The 12,824-nt window shown below is 38.7% G+C and overlaps 1 protein-coding gene across 44 annotated transcripts in view; it reads right to left on the reverse strand.

Annotated features, from left to right (window-relative positions):
* The window catches only part of DTNA (dystrobrevin alpha), a 379,818-nt gene that overhangs the window by 22,897 nt on the left and 344,097 nt on the right, over window positions 1-12,824 (reverse strand). For 35 of the 44 annotated variants that reach the window (XM_037732403.1, XM_037732400.1, XM_037732396.1 and 32 more), the window contains 2 exons: window positions 8,839-8,952; window positions 3,921-4,017 (listed from right to left, as the gene is read on the reverse strand). In XM_037732403.1, the coding sequence (XP_037588331.1) occupies window positions 3,921-4,017; window positions 8,839-8,952 (211 nt within the window). Of the gene's footprint in view, window positions 1-984; window positions 2,214-3,920; window positions 4,018-8,838; window positions 8,953-12,824 lie in introns of those variants that run through there. The other 9 variants (XM_017511431.2, XM_037732412.1, XM_037732406.1 and 6 more) reach the window with 2 other exon arrangements.

Below are 12,824 nucleotides of genomic sequence, written 5' to 3' on the forward strand. Positions count from 1 at the left end.
ATTTTGACAGCCACATGAAATCTATGACTGCTTTTTTTCCTTTTTTATTATTCACAACTCCTATAAAGCTCCTAGTGAAGACTTTTTTCATACTTTATGCCAACAGCAGTTTTGTTCCCCTGAGAAGTGGTATTCTGTACTGATAAAACCACCGATTGTATTTTTTTTTTTACTTCATTGCCAGAATGTGCAAAGTAACATCCTTGTCCCTTAAAATTAGCATATTCACATTTTCTTTTCTTTAGTTTTTAATTTTTCTATTTCAGTTTTATGAAGTCACTGTTTATATCTTTTGCTGTAAACTGCCTCAGGTCCTTTTTGAAAAGAGGCTTGTGTATAAAAGCAAAAAGATGAATGAGCAAAATAGGCAAACTCTGCCACCACCCAGATGATGCACTGATGACAGCTGGGTGATGTGGGCCCATTGTCCTTAGGTACCTACACCGCAGTACCCACTGTTGGCCCTTTGAGATGTAGAAGCTGCTGAGGGGCTTGGTGGAGAGGAGCTGGAAGGTGAGGGGGCAGTGGTGCCACCTTGGGGTCATTGCCACAGTTTGGCTCTGTGCATCCATCTGTTTACAAAATTCCTGGTCCACAGGAGCCTTTCAAAATTGTGCTGCCTGGGAAATGGCCAGGAAGGTATCCCCAAGGGAAATGGCTAAAGCAAGGCTGATGGCTACAGGATGATTGCCCTCTCTCTCTGCTAGGAGGAGGGAGGTTATAATTGAACCTTATTCCCTTTTTCTATGCACATGCTAAGTAAGAGACAGGAAAGGAAAGAAGCCATTTGCAAAGAGAAGTATCATAAGGAAGGCATTTTTCTTTACCATGATCTAAGTGTATTGGAAATACAATAGCAATACCCCATGTATGCATTCATGGGCAATTATACAGGCTGTAAATGTTATATGTCCTTTACTCAGGGAGACTGTCTCCTGTTAAAATTTGACTTTAATTTAATAATTTTTTTCACAAAATACAAAATAATGTAATACAGTATCTTTATTGTCTGACATTACAGATTGATTTTACACTTTCCTTTTTTTTTACAGACCATGGGGAGGAAGGGTAAAAATGTGTCCAGCATTTTCCAAACATTCTTTGTTACACGCAAACACACATAATGAATAATAGAAAAGAGCATACAGAAGAAATGAAAGATACGTTGAAATTGGACAGGCTGTGGTTCTAATTGATCCAAGGAAATAATGTGAAACTTTTCAATAATGCTAGTGAGTGGGATATATTTTCATACACAGCGTGGTACATGCACTTGAAATTAAAGTTGCTTTTATTTTGCTTCTATTTAATTTAATTTGATTTGCTTTTTTTTTTTTTTTTTTTTGAGTATGCTGCTCCCCCTGCTGGCTCTTAAGCCTGACCACAGGCTTAGACACAGCTCCAGTTTAGGCTAAAAAGTCACAATGCCCCTATTTCCAGAAAAAAAAAAAAATGTCTGTAATGACTCTCTCATCTCTCTGAGCAGAAAGGTTCTTGGTGCTAAGAAAAAAGCTGATAATTACTTTTTAAAAAGAGATTATTGTCAACCAATAGTAAGGATTCTGTTTTGGGGAAGAGCCAAAAAAATGGGAAGCAAACAGTCAGTTACAGAGCACAGTCTTTCTCCCACAAGATTAAGCACATTTTGTGAGCCATGGGGAACAAGCCTCAATAATTGTGTGATTAAAAGGGATTTAACTGCCCGATTTTTATAATTGCCCATTTTCAGTAAAATGAAACCTGAACTGAATACTTACAGAGTGAGAGGGTGTAGAGGGTAGCTTCTGAGTGCTTTAGGTTTTGGGATGACATGAACCTCGTTGTATCTCTAGTGACTGTGGTGAGTGTCTCTTTATTAAGAGAATGGTCTGATCAACAACTTCAAATGCATTAGACTGGTTTGAAATGTATACCCTTGGTGATCTAAAATGTTTCCGATAAATGACAATTTGTTCCCTTTTCTAAAAGATGTCATAGTTCTTTTGATGCTGAGAGTAGTGATAATTATAAAAAATGCTAATTTTATGTATCTCAATTCAAGCACTACATTGAAAAAGAAGCAAATTAGTATGACTTTTTTCTCTTTCCAAACTGAAGCATGAACATACATTAGAGCAAAAGTAATGAGAAAACCGCAGGTCGGCAGGCCCCTCCACTGTTAGTTAAGACCTGCAGTAGGGGACATAACTTACTCCCTGCTTCAGTTCTTCTTCCTACAGAAAGATTGAATCAATAACAGTTAGATTACCCAGGGTTCCAATAAGAGCATGTACACAGTGTGAAGGAACGCAAGATGGGGAAACATCAACACAGCTTTGATGGCAGGTCCAGGCCTCTGCCACCTCGGTGACTATCACTCCAAGTCTACTTGGTTATTTGAGACTATAGGCCCATCTCTTTTCTCTGCATGTACAATCATTTTTCAACACAATCAATCTCTCTGTCCTGATATGTGTATATCTTGATACAATGGCAGTTAGGCTAGGTTAATACCAACATGGCTGGTGTTGAATAGACTTCTATCCCACAGAGAAAATGTCATAGCTATGGTGACAGAAGCAATAGGAACATAGGGGGCAGTTTTCAGAGCTTCCTGTCATTCACTAAGGGGAAAGATGGGTTCAGTCCTTTTCATTTGGTATATGTGGAAAGGGAAGCAGAAAGAGCTTTTTTGGGTTATTAAATAACAGGCCAGAAACAGCAGCAGGTTATGAATTATCTAGTCCTGTCTTGTCCAAGATAGATCAACAAAAATTGAATTCTACACTTTACATGTCTAATTTACTGAAACGTCAATTTTGTTGAGTAAAGATAAAGTATTCCCAATACCAATTGTTAAAGAGGACACTGATGGAGGGAAAAGCTGACTAAGGAATAAAACCAAGTAAGGGAAACAAAAGAAAGGTCATAAGAACAGTGGCTGGGACATGGTAGCTTTCAAAAAAATGTGTAAAAAAAATGAAAGAAAGAGGGAAAGAAGGAAAAATCAAGAAAGAAGCAAAAAAATGAAGAAAAAGTAAAGAAAAAAGGGGAAAAGATAGACAAAAAAGAGAAAGGACAGACAAAATAAAAACAACAAATGTTGGTGTGTTGGGGCTGTGAGAGATCAATGGACTGAAAGTTGGGGGATCCTGTCTCACAAGTGAGCTGACCCCAGGTCTTCCCTTCATCATTCTCCTGTCAGAAGTTTCATTTCCTGCCTCTGGCAGGTCACGGTTCCAATCCATACTGGTTCATGCTTGTTTATATCAGGCAGGATGATCACATGGCACTGATCTTATAGGCTGACTGTAGACCTGTGGCCATAATTTGCCTGCTTTTGACCTGAACTGCAATTTAATGTATATTGAGGAAGGGAATAAGGCTTTACTGAAAGAAGAATGCCACTTCCCAATGAGAAAAATAGATTACAGCACTCTACAGAAAACTTCTATAAATCATCTTATTAAACACTTTACCTACTGAAGAGTAAGGAGATGTTCTCATTTAGAGTTTATATTTGAAATAACTAAAAATCATGTGACTTACTGATAAAGTACACTAATAGAATAAAATATTGTACTGATATTAACACTCACGTCTCTTAATGTAATCAGAATTGCCGAAGGCTACTAAATATAAAATATTTCTAAATAAATTCAGTTTTATTACTTGCAGACATAAAGAAACTGGAAATAAGCCAAGAGGAAGTCCCTTGAAGGCCCTCAGCAGTCTGGTTTCAGGAAATGGATAAGAATGTTTTCTATTACTGACAGCTACTACTACGATAGTCTAAGAAACTGTTCTACATTTGAGTTTGAAACAACCTGTTGAGGGAAATCACATACAGTGACTGGAAAAACTATTGCACACTATGTGCAAAAGTTTTCACAAGTGACATGGAAAATACGCTTAGGAAAACTTCATTTGGCAGGTCTTACCTTTAGTAGCTTCATGAGACCCTCCAACTGGACCATTAGCTCTCTCCGGCTCTCCTGGAGAGCAGACATTCTCTGTTCCAGCTCATCTTTGCGCTGTCTAAGAAAGAAGCAGCTGATATCAGAAGTGGCATGCAACTCTCTGAGATAATCACATTCCCATTTTTGGGGGACTTGTGGACTATCAGGAAGAGGGCATCTCTGGGTCTCTGACATGGTTACCCAGCAGGGAACTGTTGTCAAATGAATGAACAATTACAGCTGGAGGTGTTTCTTTTATTTGTTAGCAGTCACACTGCAATTAAACAGAATGAAAGTCCTTTTAGACATTTCGTGTCCTTTTAGACATTTCGTTCCCTTTAGACCTTTCTAGCCTGAATTAATCAACCATTGAGAATGAAATATTTTCTGAATGCTTACTATGTGGTGGGCCCTGTGATGTGCCATGGGGTTCCTTGAGACAAACAAAAACCAAATTGTCACTGGAAAAGGCAAATCCTGTAGAGTCTCCAAATCTAAGAACCCTTTTGCAAATTCACAGGAAACATTAATTCCCTTAGTACTTGCAAATATGATTTAGAAAAGTACATTTGAAATCCTCAGCACCCAATGAGGTGTCTCTCAGAGGTAACATATTAATAGCATATAGATACAGTCCATCTAAATTTTTTGGTTTGAGTTTGGTTTCATAAAGTGAAGTCAGAATAAAGGCATTTCTACATACTTGTTCTAAAAGTGAAGATGATATATAAGGTTCATGCTTAATTTTGTTTTGTTTTACAGGCCTTTTATTAAACTGTCAGCAAGAATGAAAACAGCTAAGGACAATCTATACTCTATCATTTAGATTGACAGTAAGAGGCACCAAAAACATCTTTAAAGGGGGAAGGAAATGAAACAGTATGATGAGGAATGTTAATGGTTCACACTTCTGAAGTATATGTACATATACTTTTCAAATAAATTTCAAATCCATTATTGAATATCATTACTTAATAAGTAATACATATAATTTTCCCCTTGCCCAAAAGATTTCAGTTTGAGTTTGAAATATTCATACTTATATACTAAAACTGCATGGAAACTTTAAACATGTATGTATTAATGTATAAATGGATATGGCCAGTCTCAATGATAGATACCATATTAAATGAAACTATGACAAGAAATCTACAATGAAAAACTGATGATATAAAAATGTCACAGTGAGCTAGGTCAATGACTCATCCAATTGAAAGACATTTTGTGGGAGGATAGGTTAGAGATATAAATGACATATTTCTATTTTTTTCTTTTCTTTTCTTTTTTTTTTTAGAGAAAAGGTCTCACTCTGTTGCCTATGCTGGAGTACAGTGGCATAATCATAGCTGACTGAAACCTCAAACTCCTAGGTTCAAGCAATCTTCTGCCATTGGCCTCATGAGTAGCTGATACTACAGGCATGTGCCACCATGCCTGACTAATTTTTTTTTTTTTTTTCTGTAGAGATGAGTTCTCACTCTGTTGCCCAGGCTGGTCTTGAACTCCTGGCCTCAAGAATTTCTCCTGCCTCAGCCTCCCAAAGCACTGGGGGACATTTCTAACTTATTTTCTTATATGTTTCTTTTATAATTAATTATGAATTTGAAATTTATAAACATTTCTCAATTCTTTTTGAATAATTTATATTTTTAACTATTATTGCCACTTATAGCTTACTCTTGAAGCAATCCTTTTTTCAATTTCCTTTAAAATTGCCTCTTTTCTGAATCCAGAAGGTGAGAAACATTATAGTTTTATATGTTTTAATGTTATCTTGTTTTAGTCTTTGTCTTCCTGGGCTGAAGCATTCTAATTTCAAAAGTCTTGCCTCCTTCAAGAATATTTCTCAGTGACAAATCCATGAGGTTTTTTGCTTTTTGTTTTTGACCTTGTCTGTGTATGGTGTTCCAAGTACATTCACAGTAGTCCTTGGTACAAGAGTAGATAATGTTTCTGATTTTTTTCCAGTTCTCTTCTTGATACTGTTCTGTAATTTTTGGCCCTCTGGCCACAGAAGCACTTTGGGAAGAGGGTTAAAGCAACCTAAAACTGTAGGTGAGAAATACTAAGAGAAGCATTTAAAACTATCTGAGAATGTGAGAACGTTAACTGGTATTATTAGGTTGGTGCAAAAGTAATTGTGGTTTTTTGCCATTGAAAGTAATGGCAAATTAATTTAGAATTAGTCAACACTAAAAAAAACTAATTGAAAATTTATCTTATGGTTGTAATCTCTTAAAAATACGACATTGAATTCAATTAAAATTCATTCAATAATGTCATCATTGAATCTTCTCTATAAGTGTTTCTACCAGTGTTTCCCAAAGGTAGGCATAATAACAAATCTGCAGTGTAACTTCCACCATTCCAAGGAGACTGAGAAAATAAGAGTAGTGATTTTCCTGTCCTCGCATACATGTATTCATCTCTAAAAAACTGCCTTTATTCTGAAATTCTGTCAGATTGTTTCTAATTTGTATGCGTGTTAAAACCTACTTTCTTATAGAACATCGTTAGAACAATTGTCAAAATTTTAATATGGGTTTATATTAAATAACATATATCGATATTAACTTTCCTGAATTGAAGATGGTATCATGGTTATATGAGATAATTTTTTTCTTAGGAAATATATACATAAATTACACATAATTATACAAATTCTTTTCTAAGAAAAAAATTCTCATTATAAATCATATATAAATATATACACTAAGCGAAAAAGTATGATATCTGCAACTTCTATTTAACTTCTGTGAATCTCAGTTTCCTTATCTATTAAAGGAGTACAATAATAGTGTCTATCTCCTAGTTATAGCAATTATATGGGCCAGTGTATGTAGAGTTAGTATGCAGCAAAGTGTCAGATTAGCATATAGAAATTCCTATAATTACTATTCATTGTCAATTCTGGGCTATGACTCAGCTTTCAGTTTTCTTGTGGCAAAAGTAAAAAGGGAAAGGGAAACGTGATCATTTAGAAAGTTCATTGTGGTTTTAAGACAAAAATGAAAGTATGCATTAATGAAAAGCAAAGCACTGCTGTGCTCAGGTGTTAAAGTGTCTGAAGAGCAGAACTAAGATAGAACCCCCAGAAACACCCATGCAATCAACAGGAACTTAGTAAAATCCAAACATAGTCATAAAGAACCTGCTTCATTTCGTCTTTCTGTATGGAGGAAGAAAACGGGACTAATTCTGACAAGGGCTTCTGTGAAGAGGCATCTGTACTTACTATAAAAAGTATGACTCAAAGTTATAGATATACCTGGAACATACTTGGCACCCAAACTGAAAGATGAAAAGAATGTAATACTTTCCAACTAAAGGTGCCTTGTGAAAGAGCAGTATATTTATATGAGAGAATGCCTTTGAATTTATTTTTGTGTTGTCTGCCACATAAATACACTTGAGTACCAGCCTTATTCAAGCCATGCTACGAAGCTAATCTGAAATGGAGCCCACAGCAAGATTTTCATTTTGCAGCGTGGGATTAGTATGAGAAACCACAATTCTTTTCCAAGGCCTGCTACTCCCTAGCTTCTGACTCTAAGAAGTGCACTGAAATGCAGTGGTAGGATCTGATTGAGGCAGGAGAATAGGATCCAGAGGCAGCGAATCTAAGGCTGGTTTGAACGGACTTTGTAGAACTGAATCAAAAGGAAAATCTCGCCTTTTCACACCGGTCACAAAATGATGAGAGGCTACTCCCTTTATACTGTGAGGCAGATGAAAAACGGAAAGTACCTCTGATTGGTCCCCTCCTGCAACCAATCAAATGTTTGCACAGGATGCAACTTAGTAACTTCACTTCAGCCTCTGATTGGTCGCCTCCTGCAACCAATCAAACTGGTCCTGGGCCAAGTCCTCGTTTACATAGGGTGTACCCAAGTAACCAATGGGAAACTGCTATAGGGTATTTAAATCCAGAAAACGCTGTAATCAGGGTTTTCTTAAAACTTAAGGGAGCTGGCTCCTACTCTGTGGGGTATACCTTCGTTTCAATAAATATGTGCTTTCTTGCTTCATTCTTTTGTGCGTTGTTTATGCGTTTTGCCCAATCCTTTGTTCAAAACGCCAAGATCCTGGACAATTTCATAGTCAAGACCCTTCACTGGTAACAAGATGACGTCTACAGTTCCTTCTAACTCAAGTATTTTATGGTGACAGACTAAACAAGACTGGGCTTTTATGTTCCTTTACAGTACAAGAAGGTATGATGTCTATTTTTAAAGCTCTGAATACAAAGATATTAGAGACCAAGAATTACAGAAAATCAGACTCATTTTATGCGTTAGGGGTACATTTTTAAATTTAAAAACCTGTGATGTTTATTTAACCAATTATTTCTAAAAAAAAAAAAAAGCTGAGATGTTGTTTTTGATCTAAAGAACACTGCTGGCTGGGCGCAGTGGCACACACCTGTAATCCAGCACTTTGGGAGGCTGAGGCAGGTGGATCACCTGAGGTCAGGAGTTCCTGACCAGCCTGACTGACATGGTGAAACCCATCTCTACTGAATACAAAAAAATTAGCTGGGTGTGGTGGCGCATGCCTGCAATCCAAGCTACTTGGGAGGCTGAGACAGGAGAATTGCTTCTATCTGGGAGGTAGAGTTACCTTGAGCCTAGATTGCACCATTGCAGCCTGGGCAACAAGAGCGAAATTCTGTCACAAACAAACACCATTGCTTTTCCCTGTGTCAAATGAAAGAACAAAATTTAAACAGCTTCTCTTTAAATCCCCCCAAAATCAGCAATTAGGTGTGTGCTATGAAAGAAACAAACCAACCCCAGCAGCTAAGGTAGCTGAGGTCTGTTTTCTGGCTAGACACGGCTAGACTTTCTCAAAGATCTCAAGCATATATATCCCCTGAGATGACATGGGAGCCCTCTCTTACCTGAGGAGCCGGAGTTCTGCCAGCAGGGTGGGGTTTTGCTGTGCCTTCTCTGGCGTGGGCTGAGAAGCTTGTTCATGCTCTAGGCGAAGTCTCTGGATCTCCTGTAAGATTTCTCTTGGGAGAGAGGAGGAAGGTGAGAAACCAAGGTTAGTTAACTTCCAGGACAGTAACATCAGAGCAGATCAAGGCCACCAGAGCAAAGAAAGAAGGAATCATACTATGTTTAGGAGCAGAAATGACCTTCCCTAACCAACAGATTCCTGGTGTTTAAGAGGCTTTGACTATAGCTAGGTGGGTGCTGTGGGTGAGGGGAAGATTGACTTCATCTCCAGTACATCCAAACCTTGAAGCTTCTGCAGCATGTGGTTGAGTTAAATCACCAGGACCCAGTCATTTCTCTAGCAAGTAATGTAATGCAGGAGTAATGTGTCCAACTTTGAAAAGTGTGCTGCTTAAGAGACAAAAATACATCTTCCTGTTATTTGTGATCATACTCTGACACCATAAAGTACCTGCAGCTACCAAGTAAGAGGAGCCTGGAGGGAAAATAAGGATAAATGGGGCTCATTTCACGAAACTAAATAACCTTATTCTCCCACCAAGAGGGGACTTCTCATTGAATTTATCTGAGAAACTCCCAGTTGGACAAAATTCTTTCTTTTTTCTTAAATCTCTCAGCCTTAATAGAGCTCAGGAAAGGCCACCTTAAAGGAAAGTGCTCTTAAAAAGATTCATTGTAATTGAGTCTGTGGCATAAAGTGCTATTGGCGTGACCTCTGTCAGGGGTGAGATGTGTCAGTTAACTACTGATGTCAGAGCCTGGGCTTCCCTGCATTTGGGTAAGCATTAGGCTAGCCATAAAGGATATGTGACCTGGCAAAGCAAATGACCCATAAGTGAGTCAGAAGCCATTAAGCAGGTTTATAAGTCATGTATTCTTGGGAGCTGGGGGGTGTCGGTTTCCTACTCAACATAATGCACTGGAGCCAGTAAGACAGAGCAAAGCACTGCGAATGGAAGGCGAGCTTGGTGGACAAAAAAGTTTCCATTTTGGAAGGCTAATTTAAAATTGTCTCCCTCACAAAACCCCCAGAATCAGGAGGCTAATAGCTAGTGAATCCTTATACCTTTCATGGGTATGGTAAGAAGATGGAACTGTAATTCAGTGGTTTTTCAATATTTTTTTTTCCCCTCCTCTTTGGGATTCCATGGGAGAATCCTTTCTTTAAAAGAAATATACCATGGACACCCGATATGTCAGACAGTTTAAGAGGGGGCTGCTGGGGTTAAAGAAATGAGGACAAGTTCCTGTGTTGCTGGCACCTGCTCTCCCCTCCCAGGTACCCCTGAAGGGCCCTCAGGATACCACAGAGTTCAGCCTGAAAATCAGTGCAGCAGGATTTCCAAGATTTCCTCCAGGGCTAACATCCTAATATTCTATGATTCCTGCTATTTTTGTTGATTCTAAAAACAGAAATACAACAGAGCTATTTAGTCCAAGGAAGGAAAAGAGAGCAGCAGCTCTGGTAAGAAAAAATAAAGAAGAGATGTAACATGGATTGAGTAGTTAGTCTGTATCTGGGAACTCTGCTGTCTTCCTTAATATTATTTTATTTCATTCTATAACAGATCTATTATATATAGGTACCATTATTATCTCTGTTTAATGAATGAGAGAATCCAGGCATAGACCAGTTAAAAGATTTCCCCAAGTCCAATGACAAGTAGCTGGTGGAGGTGAATCCAGGCTGGCTAGCCCCAAAGCCCACATATATCAGCTTGCCTCAGTCTTCTGGTTCTTGCTTTGACAGGTCTAGCCAAGATAGGCTGTGACTTATACAATATAATTTGAAGATTCCTGGTATTCCTAATACTAACCCTGACTGGTTCCACCAAAGGTGCTATGAGGAACCATTATCTTCTAAAGATCATTGCTGAAGTGCCCGTGGATTACCTAGGGTAAACAGAGTCGTTAAATGAAGTGAGGAACTCTATTTGACCCTTAAGCTCACAGATCTGATTATTGGGTTGTCATCTTAGAGACATGGGTTCCCTGGGTGGGTTTCCATGGTGTAGTAGTATTACCTGATGGAGCTTTTGACCTTGGGATGTCTAGAGAGCACCAGGCTGCTGGCTCAGAGAGAGGAGCTCAGGATAGACTTGCTGCTCATCAGAGATGGACTGGGGAGCTCTAGAATCCACAAAATAACTCAGGGACAGAATGAATCTCTCTGCTATCTTTATCACTCCTGTTTCTTCTCTCTTTAGTCCTTAAAGACATGCATTTATAGAGTGTGATCCAAAAATGTAGAGGAAACAAGCAACAGGAGTGATACTAAGGCATGGGGTTGTTGGGACCTTCGTGGTGCTTCCTGCCGATTCTGGAATCAGAAATAGACCCACATGGAGGCAGATATTCCTGTGGCATTTCCTCAAAAGAAGTCTTGCTTTCCCTGAGTGGAAGCAGAGTATTGGAAGGGAAAACAAAGTGCTCTGAAGAAGTGGAAGAGTAGGTTAATTAACACTGCAACTGAGATAAGATATTCGTGGGCTTGTGAATTTCTATGTTAGTCTTTTCTTTCTAAGAAGGGATGTAGGCGTGATGCTGGAGCTTGTGCAAACTCTGGTCAGGGTTGACTGCCTTTTGATAGTCCACAAAGCCCCTTTTGACCTTGATGTTTTATGCCTTATTCCCAACCCCCAACCTCTGGCTTTTCTCTTTGTAGTAGGACAGATGGATAGGAGGAAGGAAAGAACAAGAGAGTGAAAGAAAAGAGGACTGCTAGTAAAATCTGAGTTGTGTGAAGGTTGTTGGAAAGTCTGGAATCCCTAATGGGAACTTTAAAAATAAGTAGCAGAATCTTGTAAATTAACATTTCAACACTATTTTACCTTTTGTCTAATCGCCTCCTTTTTGGGTTCCTTTATTTTTATTTCTGGAACAATCTATCTAACATACTTCCTCATTACTTCCCACTAGCTTCTAATCAATCCCTTGTAAATGTAACCTGCATATTTAGTGAGCTATTTCGCCACAAACATGGACATTCTGTCACTTGCCTGACCACTGCTGTCCATCATGACAGGATAGAATTAAAATTCTTTGGTCTGGCATACAAGTCTCATATGCTGATGTTTTCATTTTAGTCTTCATTTTGATCCCTCAGTGTTAGCCTGGTAAGTGTCTTGTTGCTTTTCTCAAAGTCTATGTGTATTTTTACCTGTAATTCTATCTCCCAACTTTCACTGCAAAATTTCACTGTCCTGAAATATCCTAAAAATTCACCTTTCCAGGTGCAGTGGCTCACGCCTGTAATCCTAGCACTTTGGGAGGCCAAGGCAGGTGGATCACAAGGTTAGGAGTTCAAGACCAGTCTGGCCAAGATGGTGAAACCCCGTCTCTACTAAAAACACAAAAATTCGCTGGGCATGGTGGCGGGTGCCTATAATCCCAGCTACTAGGGAGGCTGAGGCAGGACAACTGCTTGAACTGTGGGGGGCGGAGGTTGCAATGACCTGAGATTTTGCCACTGCACTGGAGCCTGGGTGACAGAGTGAGACTCAGTCTCAAAAACAAAAACAAAAAACAGACAAAATAATCTCACTTTCTTTGTGAAGTTTCCCTATACAACCTAGACCACAGTGATGGTGAAGTGGGTCATGTTGGGGAAAAAGAGTAGAAATAACACCTCACTTTAAAATTTTCATCTGTAGAATGGGGATGATAACAGTCACTCTGCCTACCTTAAATAGTTGTTCTGATGATGAAATGAAACTATATTTGAAAACATGTACTTCAAATATATTTTGAGGTTGTTCTTATTCTCGCTCCAACCTCTGAAAACAAAACCCCAGGTTTCTTGCTGCTGCCACCTGGAAGCTGTGATCATATGTTATTAATCCCAGCTGTGGTCCCTTCCTCACTGAATGGCTCCGTGCTTGTTAGCAATCATATTATGTTTTAGAGAAAAGGGGCTAAGGGATGG

Source organism: Cebus imitator, unplaced genomic scaffold (assembly GCF_001604975.1).
Source record: "Cebus imitator isolate Cc_AM_T3 unplaced genomic scaffold, Cebus_imitator-1.0 Scaffold448, whole genome shotgun sequence".
In the NCBI taxonomy this organism is placed as follows: Eukaryota; Metazoa; Chordata; class Mammalia; order Primates; family Cebidae; genus Cebus; species Cebus imitator.